Consider the following 19908-nt stretch of genomic DNA (forward strand, 5'->3'; position numbering starts at 1 on the left):
CAATTGAACGTGGGCTTACTGAGCATGCCCATTTTCTCACTTCTGGTTTGCTTTCCCAGAGCACTTCTCACTTGGTAACTGTATCATTACCTATTTATTACGTTTATTATTTGCTGTTTGTCTTCCATGCTAGAATGTGAGCTCCCCGAGGACAGGTGGTTTGGGCCTGCTTTGTTCACGGGTGTACCCCAGGTGAATACAATGGTGCCTTGCACAAGGTAGGTCCTCAGCTAATGTTCTTTGAGTGAATGAGTGACCTTGATATGTGCTAGGCCCTGTGCTGTAAACACGAAATCCTTGCTGGAGGGGAGACAGGAAATGACCATGCAGCTACAGTGCAGGCTGGCAGCTGCAATGCAGGAGGACGCGCGCAGGGTCCCAGAAGGCTTCCACCAGTGGAAGAGTGTCTGCGTGAGGCTGAGGGGAGCAAGGGCCGGGCTCAGCAGGCCTGCGTCAACCTTGCACTGCACAGCCACTGAAGGCAATGGAGATAAAGAGCAGGAAGGAAGCCCCAGAATCCGTGCGGTCCTATGACAGCCATGGAGGTTTGCAGAAGTCGGCAATTGTTAAAAGTAGAGCCTATGGCTGTGAAGCCTTCCTGGCTGCAAAGATTCTCCCAGTGGCTGAACTACTAAAATATCCAGCAAAACAGCAGCTGTTAGGAGAGGCAGGGTGAAAGGTCCTTGTGTGTCAGACCCTGTCCCCATCCCAGGGAGCCTGGGAGCTTTCCTTTAGCCAGAAGGTAACTGTCTGAACCGACAGTGCAAAGAAACCATGCCAGACTTCATCACCAGGAGAAGAAAAACAAACCCGAGCCAATACACAATGGGGTGGAATTGGTGACACGAGATTAGGGAGAGAAAGGCATGAGAGCCACATGAGCTGCCTGACCACAGGCCACACTAACAGCCGTGCTGGCCACGATGGGCTGTGGTCTGCAGGTCCCATTTGACCACGGGAACTGTGAGGTCATTCTTTGATTATTCTTAGCAGTGGTCACATCAGAGTCCATGTTTGTTCAACAAGTATTTACTGAGCGCCTACTTGTGTAAGCGTTCTGCTGTGTATTGGACTCTCTGCTACAGGGAAGGCAATGGGGTTGAGACAGCCCTGGAATGGGAGTCCCAGGCACCTGCCGAGGAAGAGGGAAACCTGGATCCAAGGTCATGGGAAGCCTGTGGGTGTCCTTGTAGCTTTTCCTCTCTCAGAGTAAATGCTGCTAAGGAGGGTCAGAAGCAGTCCCTTTCTTTTCCTCTAAATGAGTATTGCTTTACTTTTTTTTTTTTTTTTGAGGCGGAGTCTCACTCTTTTGCCCAGGCTGGAGTGCATTGGTGATCTCGGCTCAAAGCAAGCTCCGCCTCCCGGGTTCACATCATTCTCCTGCCTCAGCCTCCCAAGTAGCTGGGACTACAGGCGCCTGCCACTACAACCGGCTATTTTTTTTTTTTTTTTTTTTTTTTTTAGTAGAGACGGGGTTTCACCGTGTTAGCCAGGATGGTCTCGATCTCCTGACTTCGTGATCCGCCCACCTTGGCCTCCCAAAGTGCTGGGATTACAGGCAGGAGCCACCACGCCTGGCCTGCTTTACTTTTTTGAAAGGGTAGGGCAGTCAGGAAAAGCTTTTGAGAACTACGGACTCTCACCAGAAGTAATGCACACTGAACACACACAGCGTCCTGCAGACAGCCTCGAGGGCACGCCGGCACCCTGAAGCCCGTGCAGGACCCTGTGGTACTGACCTACTCCAAACGACTGGTCTGTTCTGTTCAACCCCAAAGGAGCCTGCCCCGTGTGCGTCAGGGGATGGAGAGTGGCAGAGGAGGTCTGTTCTTGGCAAACTCCCCTTGCTCCTCTCTGGGTCACAGACCCCGCCTTCTTCAGGACACGTGGGAGCAGCCAGTTGCAGGAGGCCACGGCGTGCTCACCACGGTTCCCCTCCCAAAGCTGCCTCTGGAGCCTGGGCAGATGGCGCCCAGGCAACTTCCTCAAAATGAAATCTTCCCTCACTAGTTCCTCACACCCCTTAAATTTTGTGAACATTTAACCTCACAGAAAATGCAGCCTTGGAGGCCACACAAACCCATGTGCCTTGGAGATTTCCTAAAGCCCAAGCTTAGTGTGGGAATCTTTTTCTCTGCACCACACACAAGGTGAGAGGCTTCCAGCATATGAAGGACTTCAAAGGGGGAGCTACAGACCTCAAGGTCATGGCCCCACAGACAGCCAGGGCCATAAGAGGAAACCCATGGGTCCCCCTCGCCGTCCCACACTTCTACTTTGGTCCCTCCTGGGCTGTGGGCTGGTTTTTTAGAGGTTCGAGATGGGGAACAGCAGGTGAGGTCAGGAGGCAGGAGGACAGATGATAGATGGAGATGGACAAGGCCAGGGTGGTCCTCAGAACCCCACTGCCTGGGTGAGCAACGCTCGGCTGCCACAGAAGGCGATTCTCTGGCCTGCCTGGCTGTGGTCTGAAAGGAAAGTTCTCCTTTCGTTTCCCTCTTACTTTCTCCTCTTTATTCTGGGCCACCTACTTTGGGGGGCCAGCTGAGTAGACAGCACACAGAGCTGGGTGGCTCTGAAGTAGGGTGATGCCTGGAGTCATGAGATTGATGTCCTAAAGCAGCTGAAATGGAGCTATTAAGAAGACAACGAATAAAGTCAGATTTTTAAAAGAAAAATGACCCAGATTGCTGACACCCTTATTTAGAGGTGAAATAAAGGATAGATTTTCTAGAGCCATTAAGCCATGTTCCTCAGGTCTCCTGACCTTCCTAAGGGAAGTCAGTTCATTGTCTGTAGCCTTGAGGGCCTCCAGGCCCAAGTACTGGCGGGACAGCCCCTGCCTTGACTGAAACAGCCTCACTACAAAGGGAGGGAGCACTGAGTGAAAACCACCAAAGACCCTTCGGAAACCAGCATCTAATTCCTTGAAGGGAACCCCAGATTTAAACCCTCAAGTCCACTTTTTATCTTTCCCCAAAAAGATAAACAGGGGAGTAAGCTTCCCTAGCCCATCTCCTCAAGGCCACTCTCCAGCCCAGCAGACTTCCACGGGTTCTCAAGCTGTGTGTACCTTTCCCGTAAGGTTCTTGGCACAGGCACCGTGGATCCAGAAAGACTGAATCGTTTCAGCAAATGTCGAGAGAGAGGCTGACACCTGCCATCGAAAGGCAGGAGGTGTAAATCTGTGAAAGCCACGGTGCTTTACACTGAGTGTCACTGGGGGACAGGATCTGCTGCTGCTGCCAGTGAACACCAGTCAGCTCAGGGCAATAGCTCCATCAGCCTGCGGCTTTCATAACCTATGTCACCTTGCTTGCTGCGACACGGGCAGCTACCTCACGGAGCACCAAGTGAGCAGGAAGTTGTGGAACAGGCTCCACCTGGCTCCTCCTCACCCCTGCACCTGCTTATTGAGTGCTGAAAGCCCAGGAGGGCCTCAGAGCCCAGATAAAAGCTTAGTTTACATGGGGGAAGAAAACAGCAAGCTAGCTGCTAGCACCAAGGCAAGCCAACAAAATCAGCTCCTCCATGTATTTAAAACTCCCTGGAATCAGATGGACTCATGAGCTGGCATCGTGTGGAAGGTTGGGAGCTGTCATAGAGAGTAGCGGGCCCCAGTTTCAAGACCTGTGCAGGGGACAACTGGCTAACAGCCACAGTGATGTTGAGAGAACCTAAAATCCAGGTCTCTGCAGCCTCCCAGACTGAGACAAAGCTCGCTTTCCCCAGGCAGAAGAGCCTTCTCTCCTGGTCCAGCAAAGCCCCACTTGGTCCTGGAGTGCTCTGTGGCCCTCAGGGCTGTCCTGCTCCCACAGAGGGCACTGCCCCACACGGCTCAGCTGCGTTCTTCCGCACGTCCTGCACCTCTTTAGTTAGACCTGAACTGCCTGGGCAGGCCTCATTCTTCTCTGTGCTCCCACATCCCTCGACCCAGGAAACAGCAAATGCTCAATACATGTTTGCTAAATTAAATTACAGAATCATAAGGACTCATCTAATACCAGCAAAATAAATAAAATGAAACCCAATAAATAAATAAAGAATGGCTTTGAGAGATGCTGACTCTCTTCCTTGACATGCTTCTGAACAGCCAGTTTACTGTTTAGATCAGCGATTCTCCATTTTAGGCAACAGGTGCACTCTGGGGGTAGCACGGAGGCAGGTGAAAAGTCAGGGACCACAGAGGTCCTAACACGGTCTCTACTCCGATACCTGAGAAAGGACCCTGGACACTGTTTCTGGGTTGAGGGTTTCTCAGCTCCTCACTTAGAATGACTCTTAGGTCATCAGCAGAATTCAGCTCTACCTTTTATGAAGGCTTCAGCAACTCTATATTTGGTAGTGAAAGGAGGTGGCTTTGTGAAGATGGAGTAGACAAAAATAGGGTAAAACTCCCAATTCAACCTACTTGGATGTGAAAGGTCTTTGTCATAAACAAGGGATATTTTCAGCAGCACAAAGACCAGAGATTAATAGCTATTGTGTGTGTGTGTGCGTGTGTGTGAATTTAGTAGAAATACCTTCTCTGCACATCCAGACATGTAGTGGGATGGCAAGATGAAGGGTGGAGCTGACAAGTGACTTATGAAAAGTTAACTCATTAGATTTTTGTTCCAAGGGTCTCCTGTTGGCTGAACCAAAACAAATCCCAGGTACTAGAGAACACACTATTTGTGACTCTAAAAAAATATTTTATGTGATTTCTCATTAAGTATTTTTTATAATCTTATTTTTAAGTTTAATTTTTAACTTGTAAAAAAAATCAGTCGAAGAACTGATCACGGAGAAATTAATGCCAGGGGCAATGGGTAGTGTCAGGAAGAGGGTGGCCCCAATAGGATGGGAAGGGGCATGAACCCAGGATAATGCGGGCCAGAGGCTCTTTACTGTGGTTCACAGCGTGCAACGTTTTTGGGGATCTTAGAAGGGCATGGGGTGGACAGAAGTCAACAGAATGCTCCTGATGAATTATCCAGGCACTGAGATTCCTAAAGAGCTAGAAACGCATCCTCTAGTGTGATGCCTAGTCTAGCTGCTGCCCCCCTCCCACAATTCTCACTTGCAACCTTCTGTGTGTGTCCCCAACCCCAGATCAGCGGCCATGTCATTCTGTTTCCCATGAGCAGGGGCCTCATCTCAAGTGCTGAACACAAAGTCAGCACTGAAAAGATGTTTAATTGATGGATGTTTCTGTTACCTGATTGTGACTGCCCACAATGTGTAAGAGGTCATGCTCAGAGTTTCAAACCAACCGGAATTCTCAGAGCATGCCTATGAATCCTATAGACAAGGTCCCGCAAAGGAGGTTGACCCAGCAGCCTCTTACATCTTTGAGATGGCACATGCGTAGACCATGGGAGACAAGCAGCCTTGAATGATGTGCAAAAGGCTAGGGATGTTTAGATTCTTGAAAAAAAAAAAAACAAAACAAAACATGTGAAACTAAGAATGGAAAACAATGGTAATGTTATACATTAGGTTCTTCCTTCCTTGGTGCTTCAGTGCCTCTGAAGAAGGCCAGTGCTTTTTATCTGATTACATTCCCCACACCTACCCATCTGTTTTTAAGAGTCTTGGACATTCTGAGAGTAAAGGATGAGCCTTTGGCTTAAGAAGTAATTTCCTAAGGAAACTGCACCCCAAACCCAAGTTTTGTTTAGTTTCCAAATCCCCGGTGTCCACCCTTCCTTACTCTGTCACCTGCACACTCCTCAAATAGGATATTAGGTAGAACAAATGTTTTCAGCAAATTGCTCGGCTTGTTGGGGCCTCAACGCAATGCATGGCCAATGGCTTTCATAGCTGAAGCAATGTTCAAGTATTACTTGACCAAGTCTGATTTTATTTTTAGTCCACTCTTTAAAATCCTAACAATGGAATGCAGTAACAGATGTTAGAGGAAAAGAGAAAGATACTGTATCATCCACAACCGGAAGCAAGTGCTGCCATCTGCTAGGTGCCTTCCCTGATCCCTTCTACCTCAGGCCATATCCAGTGGCTGACCAATCGCTTCTTTGATGCTTGAGTGACTTACTCTTTTCCAGCAGTTTGGTGATTTAGAATGAATGGAGCTCTGGGGTTTCCATGCATTACTATACTTGAAAATCTTGGCTGCTCCTTCTCAAGTCCTTTAGACTTGCCCTTTGTGCTTGAAGGACAATTCATTCTTCTGACTGAAAGGCCTTATTTCCCCCTCCTCCCCATGGAAACTATCTCCCCAGAAGCGTTCAAAGCCAGCAGCATCATACCAGCACCAAGAGGTTCAATAGGTTAGATTTCCAGCGTTTTCAGACTCCAGCCTGGAAATCAGAATCACCTGGAGAGCTTTTTCAAAATGCAGATACTGGGGCCCTGATTTTAGAGCTTCTAATTCAATGGCTCTGAGGGAGGTTTGGGTATTTTTATATTTACAAAGCTCTATGTTTGATGCTAGAACATTTTGAGATTTGAGAGTCTGTGCTTTAGAGATACTGGCCTAGAGGCTAAGCAGGAGGGACACTGGAGAGAAAGGAAGAGGGAGAGGGAGGAAGAAGGAAGAAACAGCCATAGAAAGGTCAAAGCAATTAGAGAAATTGAAAGCAGGAGCACTGGGCTAGGCAGGGCTTCTATCATGAATACCCAAGTTTCAGTTTTAGGTGTGTGTATGTGCACGTGTGTGTATACACACATGCAGGTGTGCACACACATACAAATGCACACACACACAACATGGCCATTTTGGGAAGGTGCTGGGAAAATCAGAGAGAGGCATGTCCCATGAGTCTGGGATTGTTTCTTCACCTCTGATACTCTTTCCATTCCCAGCCTGAGCTCTATCACATGCTCCCCAGGGGAGAAGGCACAACACAGCTGCTGAAAATTGGTGGTTGCAGTTGTTGCTGCTTCTGCTTCCCCGCTCCGGCTGTCATTATGACAGTATTTCTTTGGGTCACATCTGGCTGGTGGGGCATCAATGACTTGTGGTGGGGGAGAAGAAGGGAGTGGTGAAGGAAGAACACAAAAATACATCATCAAAGGCAATCATATCTATTCCTACCCTCCACCCACCCTCCACTGCCACCTGCCCTGAGTTTGATGCCATGGAAGGCATGGGTCTGAAGCTTATGGGATGAGGCCCCAAAGCACAGTCCCACACAATCATTTATCCTATGTGGCCTGTAGGCAGAAACTGCCTATTGGCAGAAGGATGTTTCTGTCCTTGGCTGGTCAGAGGGACCCACCCGAGGAAGAAGGACCAGTTAGGACCACTTGGGAATTTGGTCTGCTTTGCTAAACAAAATAAACTTGCCTAAGCAGAATAAATTCAACTCCTTCTCTCTGTCTCACAAATTATTCAAAACCAAGTTCTTATTGAGCATGAATCTCAGAAATGTTTTCCAATGCTTCATTTTAGTTTGAGGCAGAGGGGATCTGACCTTTGCCTTCTTTTTGAAAGTATCACAACACAGCAGCTTCGCCGCGGCATGGGTCCAGCCATACTGCCATTATTCAGTTTAGAATTTAGTTGGCTTCCTAGATTGAGATAATTGGACTGGACTGGATCTTATTTATGACTGAATCCTCCAGCCTAGGAGCACCCCTGGCATGCAAGGACACTCAGGAAATGTTTGCTGGGTACAAGGTCCTCGGGCAAGTTTCAAGTCGTCACTTACAGAGAGAGGGATACATGTCATAGCAACACTGGGTTTTGGCATATTGACTATCACATAAAAACTGAGAAAGGGGGATTCTGATTCAATAGGACGTGGTGCTTTTAAAGAAATCATATGACAGAATACTGTGCACCACATCTCCATACAGTTACAAAACTCTTCCTTCCGATTCAGGAAGAAGTCAACGCCTCTCTTGGCATGAGTTCCTTTTGATCTGGCAGCTCTGCTCAACGGGAAGCATTCGCTCCCCTCTCACTCTTCCCTGCTTGAGTTTGTAGACATGTTCCCTGAGCAGGCTCTTAGATTGTTTTCATGATGGCCAAATAAATTTGCCTATTTGCAAAACTCTGAAGGAGATGGTATTTTTAAGACTGGCAGCATGCTTTATTCGCCCAAATTCTGGAGGACGACACTGGCTTCTGGCAAGTCATTTTTCATGCTGAAGTTGGAGACACTATGAAGAATATATTTTCTGGAGTTTTTCCTAATAACGGACTTTGCCAGAATCGAGACAGCTCAAATATGGAGTGTGGATTTGCCTGTGGGGTAGGCTGCACAAAAATCTGGCACTTCAGAGGCTCGAAGTGCAGCAAAGTAGTGTTGGCTACTGGATACTAAAAGGGGCAGCTTTAACGTAAATGAAGATTTACTATTGATTGGGTGGCTCTCGAGAAGTGGTATTTCTCTACCTAATGCATGTGGGGCTTAATAGATGATGGGTGGATGAGTGCAACAAGCCACCATGTCTCATGTATACCTATGTAGCCAACCTGCACGTTCTGCACATGTATCCCAGAACTTAAAATAAAAATTTTTTAAAAAAAGTATATTTCTAAATAGGCATCACATGACCAGCGGCATGTTTTGGGAATAGTAAAAATGCTGCCAGTGCATTTGTCCGATAGACTATTCTAATAAGGTAAGAGTAAAATAAAAAGTAAAAATTGAATAGCATGTCACAATGCTACACAATTCAATAAAAATGGTTTCTTTATATAACTTCTTTTTAAAAGATCAGGACTTTTTCTCTTCAGCCCTAAGAATACATAATTCTGCCTTCTAGCTCCCTTTTGAGGAAAGAGGCAAGAAAAGAATGAGGGCAGAAGGAACGCCGCATGGGAGGAGGGGTTGAACGGAACCCTTGTGCCACCTTGGCCAGCTCATCCATGCCTGCACACCAGGGTTTTGCACTGTGGGATGCACTGGAAAAATGACCCTTCCCTAAGGCTGGCAGGTGGGGGAAGGGACTCATTAGGGTGAAAAGCTCATGCCTTGTTTCTCAGGCAAGACCTGGAAGAAATAAAAGACGCTCTTCATCAACCATTCCATCAAGATTCATATGTGACCCCAAGACCATGGGGAGGAGGAGAAAGGGAGGTGTCAGGGAAGGGCTCACGGCCGCTGTGCCCCCACCCTCTGACTGCCCACTCATGCTACGTACCCAGTACAGCACGTCCGTCCAGCCCTCCATGGTGATGCACTGGAACACCGTGAGCATGGCGAAGGCAAAGTTGTCAAAGTTGGTGATGCCGTGCTTGGGCCCATCCCAGCCGGGCTTGCACACCGTGCCGTTCTGGCACTGCCGCCCGTGGCCTGTTTCCAGCGCACAAGGGGAAGGGTCATCTTCTGCTGGAACATCTCAAATGGCCAGAAGAAGACAGGAGACGGGAGCAGCAGGGAGGGAGAGATGTGGGCAGAGAAAGAAGTCAGAGAGAAAAGTGACAGGATGAGGTTGATGGGATGGGCAAAGCAACCATGGCAACAACAGTGCAAGACACGTTTAAATCAGGTCCCCTAGATGTGAATTAAGCAACATTAGAAAGTAGGCATTCCATTTAGGCTGCCGTTAATTTAGACGGTCAGTCCTTTCCACTCACTGTTGTAAAAGCTGTATTTTAATCTCAGTAATTGATTTCTATTGCTCATTCTGTTGTGACATGTCAGCATCATAATCAAATGGCCAATCAAAAAATAATGATGATGCCACCACTGCAAGTGGAAACTGACCCAGAAAGCGAATAGAAGTCCATATTTTCTTTTCTTGATGGTAGAGTTCTATAGACACTTGTATTGGAATACCAGAATTTAGGGTAAGGACAACACCAATGCAAAGACTCCTTCACATAGTTAGCCAACCGATCCCATCCAATAATGCCAACTATATGGGTCCACTATGTATTAGAGGATACATTGCCAGGGATGCAAGTCACTTCACAGTGAAGCCTTATATAGGTGAAAGACGGAAAACAGACTCTGCCTGCCGGGGAGAGGGATCACCTGCAGCCGTTTTCATTACAGCCTGTGAGTACACACTACTGACTGTATTTCATGCCTGTCATGTGGGACTTCGCAGCTCTGCCCTTTGCTCTGCAGCATGAATACCTTTCAGAAGAGAAGAATCATTTTCTGACCTCTAATCAAGACAGAGCGGCAGTGAATAACAGGGAGTGTGCTTCCTCAGTACGGACGGGGCTTTGTCAGGAAACAGTAGAACACAGTGTCTGTGGCTAAAGGCAGCAGTTGGACTAATTCCACGTGCTGGGAATAGCTCCCAGCAAATTAATGAATGAAGATGTGACTTATATTTTGAGTGTGGAGATTGTTGGTAAATTTAAACAAGACCTGACTGATCTAAGAATTTCCATTATGGGAAAATACTGAGAAAGTCTTGGCTCTGGCTATGGAAGGTAATGGTGTGGAATTCACAAAAGTTTGTGAAATCAAGGACATTGTCCTGTCCTTAGACAAAGTAATGACAATAACAGACAGAAGAGACCCCAGTTCCAACAAATAAATGATTGCCTATAACAATGAAAATACGCTTCCAGAGAGAGAGAGAGAGAGAGAGAGAGAGAGACAGAATTCGCTTATAGTTCTTCATTTAGAGACAACAGATCACCCAGGATTATTTTCTGGTTTCATATATATCAAAACAATCATAAGCGTGATTACTTTGCCTACATTAGGCTCTGCGTTGAAGATGACTGGCCGGTGGGCTGATTCTCAGTTGGTGGCTTTAAATCTGAAACTGTTCACTCCCAAGAGGAAGACTGGAAGAGAAATATTAATCCTTAAGAGATAATTCTTAGGAGAATAGAGTCTACTTGAAAATATATGCTGATTGTGTCTTCCCAGCAGCAGGGCAGCTCCTCCTCCTCCTCCTCTTCCTCCTCTTCATTGTCATCATCACCTTCGTGGTCATCTTTGTGGCCTCCTCCTCCTCCTCGTTCTCTGTCAATTTCATTTCCTCTTCCTCCTCTGTCATTTCCTACTCTTCCTTTTCCTCCTCCTCCTTCTCTTCCTCCTCCTCCTCCTCCTCCTCTCCTCTTTCTCTCCCACTGACCCCATCAACTTTATTGACTTATAATTTACATGCCTCAGAATTTATCAGTGTAAATGTACATCTTAGTTATTTTTAGTAAATTTATATAGTCACGCAGCCATAACCACAATCCATTTTAAAGCACGGCCATCACTCCCTGAAACCCCCCTCGCCTGTTTGCAGTCAATCCTTGCTCCCATCCCCAGGCCCTGGCAACCTGATCTGCTTTCTGTCTCCATTGCTTTGCCTCCTCTAGAAATTTCATATAAATGGAATCACACGCTATGAGACTTTTTATGTCCATCTTCTTTCACTTAGCATAATGTTTTGAGTTTCATCCGTGCTGCTGCATATATCAGTAGGCTCTGTTCCTCTTTATTGCTGAGCAGTGTATTTCATTGTATGTTTATCCCTTCACCAGCTGATGGACGTTTGGATTGTTTCCAGGTTTGGGCTATTATGAATAATGCTGCTTCCTGGCTTATTCTTGGGCCAGTGCTTAAAGTTGTGTGTGAGTCCTGTGTTTGTTGATCAAGGTGCAAAGGTCTGCACTGCTGGTCCCTGAACTGTTAAAGAGACAGTATCCACACCATTTCCTTATTTCAGGGTCCAGCTCCCAGGAGGGCTCCATTAATGCAGCTGAAATAACTAGTCCTCTAACTACAACTTTTTATGACTTTTAAAAATGTGAAATCTTACAGATTTGGATGTGATGCTACAAAAAAGGGGGAGGCTGAAATGTAAATCCTAAGCCTAAATAATACATGAAAAAGTGGATAAGCATTGAAAAATTCAAGAGCTGAGAGACCAGAAAACCAAGAGCCAATTAGATCATTAATTCGGTTGGGTTCTCACCCATTCTAGTCATAGCTTTCTAGAGTGTTCAGTCACTGTGATAAAAGTGCTGGAATGATAGGAGAGACGGGACAAAGAGAGAGGGTGAAAAAGTGAAGGGGAAGCTTGCATCTTTTTCTCATGTTTTGCTTTTTCGCAGAATAAAGATGCAGTTAATCTTTACATTGGGAGCATTCATCCGACAGCATTCCCTGCACTCTCAGTTCCTGAAACGTCACAAAGAGGGAATATCTGTGAAAAAGAAAATGGCATCAAGGGGAAGTGATCTCACTAACGAGAGAGAAAGGGATGAGACTCAGAAACATTATCTAAAGGCTTAGTGCCACTCTGCTATTTAAAATCCGATTTGAACAATAATGAAAAAGACTTGAGAACAATTAAGAAGCAGTGATGATCTGGTAAAAATAGGTATCTATAAAAAGCACTAAAGTGAACACTTGAAAAAATGTGAACACACACAAATCAGCAGGTCCTAGCAACACACACTCTAGGGTGAGGAGAAATTTGCTTAAATGTAAAAATGTGTTGGTTTTCTTTTGCAGAGTCATGAAGTCCTGGGGAGGAAAGTGGGAACATGAGGCAGGAGAAAGAAACAAAGCAATACAGGGTCAACATTTTAAGACAGAAATGAAGAGAGGTAGAGTCATTCTGGAAAGTCCAAATTAAGTTTTCGGTAAAATAATGGAGGTGAAGATCAGGAGAGATTTTAGAAACGCAGCGAATACCAACAAAAACATGCAATCCTGGGAGAGCTCCAGTTAGTGATTCCAAGGAGAAATCACTAAAGACAAAAATCAATTACTTTTTTAAAACTCAACTTTAAGGAGTGAATAGAACGAAGATGATTTCATTTCTAGGTTTTAGCCAACCAGTTCCGTGCCAGTCTCAGGGGTAATTACTGTGATTGGGAAGCTATTCAGAGTGACCTGGCTCAGCGCACCATCAAACAGATGGGACAACCAGAAACAAAAGGTATCGGCATATGGTGATGTGTCTGTTGAGGAGCTGAGAAGGCGCCTTGCAGATGTCTCCGGGATTAGGGAAGCGCTGCCTCTTCTGAGACCATCTTCACCGGGGCTGTTCCCCGGAAGGGCAGTCTAGAGGCAGAACATGGTTCACCTGGACAATTCCATAACTTTCTTTGTGGATTTTATTGGAAACATGGCTCAAAATCAAACGTATTTTGAAATCTAGAGATACATAAAATTCACAGTCTGTGAAATAATACTGGACTATAAAAAGAATTTGATGTAAATCTCATCAAAAATTACAACAAAGGCTCACAAAGCACTTTTGTATAATCTAAATTTGCAGAAAATAGGGTAATTCAATCCGAAGTCTGAAATAAAAAAAAAGAAAGAAAGAAAGAAAAAATTTAAACCACCCATTCCAAATTTTATATAAAACTCTCCAAAGCACTCAGGGGTTGGTTTCAAAGCCTGCAAGTATTTGGTCTTCTACTCCACGGCTGCACAGATATGTCTGGGTTCTCGCATGTTTTCCCTCCTTGTCTGTACTGCCGACTATGTGGGTGGACAAGGGCTTGATGGCAGCAGCATCGTGTTGTGCTAAGAGTGACAGAGTGGGTCCTTGCTTGTGATCAGACGGCAGGGTTGGGAACGAAGGGACAGCAAGCTCCTGATTACAGAGTATTTGAGAGGACAGGCTTCTGCAGCTGTGTCCTGGGCCCCTCTTCCCAGCAGGGACTCTGGCTCAGGTGAATGAGTGAGGCCACCTTCTCATGGAGCCTGGCAGGGCCCTTCTCTCTGGAGCACTGCTGTTGTTTTCCTGGCCCCCTTGGCTCATGGCCGTTTCCGTGATGGGAGCCTACTTCTCTTCTGAACTTGCAGGCAAAGATAAACCCATCACATAAACAACCTGATGAGTCTCTTGGTAGGAGGCAACTTGTCAGGCACTTTTCCTGCTCCTGTTTACTATCAAGGTGGACAATGTGATCCTAAATTGGCCATTCCAATTGGGGAGGCCAAGTCTTATCTTTGCCCTAAGAGAAGAGGAGGCCATGACAGGTTCGGTACTTGGAGCGTTGGGGCGACCTCTTCACCGGGCCCTGTGGCTATGGCCTTCAGGATGGCTCCCTCCCTGTGCCGTGCTTGCTTTGTCTACCATGCTCACCATCTTCTGACTGTCCAGGGTCTCCGAGGCCTGGTAACAAAGCCTTGGGTTTCCAACCAGTATTCAGGGCCGCTTATTCTCACAGGCCCTTGCAGGAGTCCACCACCGGCAGAAAACACACTTGGGCTGCTTTCTCGTTAGGATGATGGAAATCGCCTGCAGTTTTGCAGCCCCTCTCCTTACTCTGTGGGGCTGAGACCTCTGATTGCACAGCAGGGCCGCCATCTTTGGCTCCACGTCTGAATTCCACCATTTCACTCTCCCCCATTTTGTTACTGAGGGCCTCACCATCATTCACTGCTGAACTGAGGGGGAATCTTCGAGACTCCACATGTCTGAGACTTCCTGAGGAGTTTGGGTCAAATGGGTCATTGATAATTTCAATACAACTGCATCAACTTTAGACATACCACGGTCAGTTTTTAAGGAGTCTTAAAATGAGCTCTCACAGGGCCGCACAATTCATATACATTTATTGGTTCTGAGCTAGCTACAAATCAACCTGAATGAAAGGAAGGATTTTAATTAAAGGGGAAAATATTATTCATATATGGTTTGGCATTTCTTTAAGCAAGGCTGAAAAATCTCAGAATTTTAGCTATAGGCAAGACCTGCTTTTTCCAATTTAACAAGGATTCTATTTTTGAAAACAGGATAGTTTATTTGACACAATTATGGCCCAAGTAATTTGGAAATTCTCTCTAGAGTGAAAAAAACAGTCTCCTGTTAAACAGACTTCCATCCAAAGGGTGAAAACATTTGTGTGATTCTATGTCTATAGGAGTATACGTTTTGTGTGTGTGGTTTTTTGTTTTGTTTTGTTTTTAGGACTGTGGCTATGTGGAAATAAACTAGAAACGCCCTCAAATATGCAGTTAATCCATCCAGTCACAGTAGATCAAACATAGAAAGTATTCTACTTGGGTTTCTGCTACGAATTTCACTCCCTGTTGTTTGGAAGCTATCCCTCCTCACCCCAGTGAAGCGAGAGGTCCCATTTAACTGAATGCTGGGACCGAGTGGGAATGAGGTGCAGTGTCGATGGAGAACATTAGGTATCCCCCACTGTTTCCAGCAAATGATGCTCCCCTTTTTCCACCAAGATGCCAGAAACTAAGATGATGGATCTTGCTGTGTGAAAAAAAAATCATATACATTTAACATGGCTAGCCCCTTTGGGGCGGGGGATATTTTTTCAACAAGTTCTTTGTGTTAAGCTGCTTTATATGTGTGTTTAAAAGCCTTGTCAATTTCTGTTTAAATGTTTCTTTAAAAGGCCAAGCTGCGACGTTAGTAGCTTTAGCAGCAGCTTGCAGCATATACTGCAAGCCAAAACTCCAGTGCCACGCAGGGAAGTGCCTAATGAGCCAGCATTGCTGTTAAATATATTGATTTATGGAAGGAACATGAAGCTGGAAGGCTCAAAAAGGAAGGGACTGGGAGTCATGGGGTAGAACTAAACCTTCTCCTTGAAGGGTGGAAGTTTGGCTGCTGGCAAGCGCATGATTCCCACCTGCCCTCCTCCCCCACCTGGAATAGGGGCTCTGGGGCATCTGCCTGTGAATGGAGAAGCAGAAACAATAATTACAGAGGATCTGGAATCAGCACCGTGAAGGTAGAAAGATCTTAGAGTGGTGCTAGGAGAGCCTGTTGCTCAGGGCTGAGCGGCCCCCGTGAAAGGGCTTCCGATGGCCAGCCACACTGAAGTGTGGAAGGAGCAGACTGACGTCCCCAGGTCAGCTCTGATTCTTAAAATACTCAGGGTTGGCCTGAAAAGTGGTAGATTGACAAAAGACAGGTTCTAAGTTATTCAAATGTTTCTCAAATTGTGTAGCTTATTGAAAAGTGGTGAACGAAGTTTGCATTAGGCCGGTTTAACAGAGATTAAAACAAAAATTGGAACTGAGAAAAAAAGGATATGGGTCCCTGCCTCTCACTTAACCATGCCCAGTGTGTGTCCGAGTGAATGGGGCCTTCCCTGGGCTCTGCTGGTCATGTTGGTGTAGCCAGCAGCGGGAAAGGTGCTGGGAGCCATAGGAGGCAGGGCCTTGGGAGCGCAGCCGCCTGCCCCTCTTACCTGCTATGCCCTCCTGGTTGTAGCAGGTCTTGTGCATCTTCCCCATGAAGAGCTCCAGGCCGATGATGGCGTAGATGATGATGACAAACAGCACAAGCAGGGCGATGTGCAGCAGGGGGACCATGGCCTTGATGATGGAATTCAGAACCACCTGGAGACCTGCGGGGACAGAGCCACTCACTGAACCAAGCATCCCCGTGGGTACCGTGCTGACGCCATCTCATGCAATCTTCCGGCAACTCTGCAAGGAAGGAACTGCCAGCCCTGTTGTTTAGATGAGAAGACTGAGGCTCAGAGCCACACGCCAAGGACTGATGGTGCAGGGGTCTAAATCCAGGTTGGCCTCACTCCAAATCTGTCTTGGAGACTCATCCAAAGCAAAGGACTGGCAGCTGCTGTACTTCCAAGGGGAAGAACATGTTGTTTCCATCCGCAACTATCAAATTGTGTAACACCCCATCTTACAGACAACTGAGCATCTTTTTCTGCTAGAGCAGCATCTCAGGACAGTGAGAGCTCATGTGGACTCAAGACGGCCCCGCAGGGACTCATTTATCCCCCAGGTTTTCCCCATGGTGGGATTGGAAAAAGTTCCAGAGCTGGATGGTGGTGACAGTTGTACAACAGTGTGAAGATACTTAGTGCCACTGAGCTGTACACTTGAAAATCATTAAAATGATCAATTTTGTTATGTTCTTATTACCACAAGAAAAGAAACCCTAAAAAGCACCCAGATCCTTCCGGTAAAAAAGTGTAAAGGCAAAGCCCGCCGGGGACATGGGTGTTGTCGGTGAGGTCTGGGGCTTGCACCGTGGTCTATGGGGAGAAGGCCCCCCTTACTAAGCTCGGTTATACCAGAAATAACACACTGGGGATGCCATTCACTTAAAGGGACACTGCAAATCATTCACAAATGGTAGGACGGTGGTTCCTAGCAAGTCATTCCCAGATGACACCCAGCCCCGAGACAGTCACGTGTGAGATTCCTGCCCAGGTGAGTGCAGTGAGTCTCACGTGCCGGGTGAGAATGTGGAGGCAGCTCCTCCTTCCCTCCAGCAGAGCCAGAGGTGCAGAAAGTCACCCTGAGTGCCACCTCTGACACAAGGACAGGACACCCCCCTCCAAGTCACACTACACAGGTCACTTTTTGTGTCTTTACCTTCTGTGTGGGGCATCTCACCCTCACATTTATCCACCGCGCTTGCCCCTGCGTAAACGAAGGCTGGTCACCCCCTTCCCAAACCCCAAGGCTGTTGTTGGTGCTTTTCATTCCGGTGGTGTGATTCTCACAAGGCTGATTAGAATGATTCTCCCCAGCTATTAAGCCAAGCTGGGAAGATACAAAAAAAAAAAAAAAAGAAGCAAAAAGCTGGAATGATTTTACCTGTGAATTAATGAGAATGCTTGCAGCCTCCCATTAGAACAAGATGTTTTCAGATTGAAATGATTCCATTAATTAGCAAGTTGTACACACATTAGTGTTAGGGTATGCGGAGCCGCGAAGACAGTTGGAAACTGAACTGCAAAGCGGCTTTCGGGGCATCTGCTGGGGGTGGGGGTGGGGGACGTGTTCCAAGTGCTACTCAAGGTGGGGGGAACCCCAAATCTGGGCTACCCAGGCATGAGGGGGCGTCTCGACGGGCCTCAGTGCCACAGCCTCCAATGGCAAGAGAACGGTGGGTGTGGGACATAAAGGGACGCCCATTGGGAGGCTCCCCTCCAGACCACAGCTAGAGGGCTGCTCAGCAGGCTGCCTCAGGCCTGCTGGAACTTTGCATGCCTTCCTCTGCTCTTAGGATGAAGACAAGATCCTTCCTGTGCCCCACAGGGCCCTGCCGGGTCTGGCTCCACCCACCTCTCCGCCCACTGCCTCTGCCCAACCCACTCCAGTAAAACAGCTCTTCTTTTAGAGAGTCAAATATGCTACTGTTCTCCCACCACAGGGCCACCACACATGCTGTTCCCTCAACCTGGAATGCTTTTCCCCACTTCCCTTCTACTTAGCCTTCACACTCAGCCCAAGCATCTGTTTCCCCAGGGATCGTCATTTCCCCAGGGATCATCACGCAACTCCCAGACCACAGACGTTTCCTTTATGTCTTCTTGGAACTATTTTCTTTCCTCTGGAGAGTGCACCTCAGTTTGAAATGTTATGTTCCTTAACGGGATTTTAAAACATTTATATCTGTCTCTCACATTAGGCTGAGTTTTGTGAGGAGGGACTGTGCCTGTTCTTTTCCGTTTTGTCACTAAGGCCTGGCTTGGTGCTGAGCATATGTGGGCACTCAGTAAATATTTACTGAAGGAGTGACAAAACTTATCATCTAAATAAACGCTACTGCCGTCCTGGAGCGCTGGTGAGTATCGCTGCACAGACACCTGCTTTCCAGATAGGTGTCTAAGGGACAGGAGAGTTTCAGGGCCTGCAGGGGACAGAGGCCACTGAACAGGCTGGAGAAAGGCCAAGTGGAGTGAAAGCAGCTTGTGGGTGTCATTTCAGCTGTCAGGGATGCCATAAGAATTCCTGCCAAATGCCCTGTTCCTCACATCCCCGTCCAGGTTGGGGGTCACGCCACTCACCTGAACACCCAGGCCAGAAAACTTATCTCCTAGGCTCCTCCTTCCACTCAGTAACCCAGTCCTGCTGGTTTGGTTTCAAAGTATCTTTAGACATGAATACATTTTTCTTACTGTATAAATAATACATGCTAATTATAGAGAAAACAGAAAATACTTATTATAGAGAAATTGCAGAACATAGGGAAGCAAGAAGAAAAAAGCAATGACTCATTGTCCTGCCCCCAGGAGAAGAGCCACTGTTAGCCTTTCCATCCATGACTCGTTTTCCTCCTCTCTGTCCCCTTGATGCTCCTCATTTGGCCAACTGGTCTCCCTGCTTCCAGTGTTGCCCAGTCTTCGAGCTACACTTACAATGCTCTTCCTAAAGTACACACTGGAACATGTCACTCTGTAGCTGAAAGTCACCCAGTGACTCCCTGTCACCTGCGGGTAAACTCACCTGCCTCCTTCCCCAGTTTGATCTCATATGACTCCCAGTTTCTACTCTAGGCTTGAGCAATACACCCTGCAGTTCTCTGGCTTCGTGCCTCCGATCCCAGCGCACGTGGTTCCCCTGCCTGGAATGCCATGCCCTGCCTCCTGGAGTCTCATCACATCTTCTCATCTTTGTGTCTCAGGAACGTGGGGAGGGACTCCACGCACATAGAGCCAAGTCACATTCGTGAGCACAGGGTGCCTTCAGAAGACAGAAACCACAAGAATGAGGGAATTGGAAACAACATCATTCAATAATCATTAGAAGAAATTGAAGGTGTTTTGTCAGGAATGGTGAAAAGGCACAGGCAGGAGGGTAACGTCAGTGATTTTCAGAGGATCTCAACTGCTATTTGAGGAAGAGGGGTTAGATGAGTTCTGTCTGACCACAGGATGGAACTACAACCAACTGGGAAGTGCCCAGGGAAGACTTAGGTTCAACAAAGATAAACACTTATCTGTCCAAGAAACAGGCTTATCTGAAGGTGGAGTAGGGTGCTTTAAGAGATAGTGGATTCCCCATCCTCAGAAGTATCCAAGCAGTGACTTGAGGAAGTGCCTGGCTGGGGATTCTGTCACTGGATGAAGGACTGCCCTGGAACACCAAAGGCCCTCCAACTTGATGAGCACATCCTGAAGACCTGCCATGGGCGAGAGCAGCCCTCAGCACTCTATTGGATCATTCCATCTCCTCCCGGCAACAACCCTAGGAAGTAGGCACTATTTGTGACCATATGTTTCAGATGAGAAGAGTGGGTCCAGAGCAGTGGAGTGATCTGCCCAGGGTCACACAGCTGGGAAGTGGTGGCACA

At 47.0% G+C, this 19908-nt stretch overlaps 1 protein-coding gene across 22 annotated transcripts in view; it reads right to left on the bottom strand.

Annotated features, from left to right (window-relative positions):
- LOC129483539 (voltage-dependent L-type calcium channel subunit alpha-1C) overlaps positions 1 to 19908 on the bottom strand; it is a 630682-nt gene that overhangs the window by 186660 nt on the left and 424114 nt on the right. For 21 of the 22 annotated variants that reach the window (XM_055281127.2, XM_063639851.1, XM_055281120.2 and 18 more), the window contains exons 6-7: positions 16043 to 16201; positions 9097 to 9293 (exon numbers count right to left, since the gene is read on the bottom strand). In XM_055281127.2, coding sequence (XP_055137102.1) covers positions 9097 to 9293; positions 16043 to 16201 — 356 coding nt within the window. The remainder of the gene's footprint in view (positions 1 to 9096; positions 9294 to 16042; positions 16202 to 19908) is intronic. The other variant, XM_055281126.2, reaches the window with a different exon arrangement.

Source organism: Symphalangus syndactylus, chromosome 5 (genome assembly GCF_028878055.3).
Source record: "Symphalangus syndactylus isolate Jambi chromosome 5, NHGRI_mSymSyn1-v2.1_pri, whole genome shotgun sequence".
Classification (NCBI taxonomy): Eukaryota; Metazoa; Chordata; class Mammalia; order Primates; family Hylobatidae; genus Symphalangus; species Symphalangus syndactylus.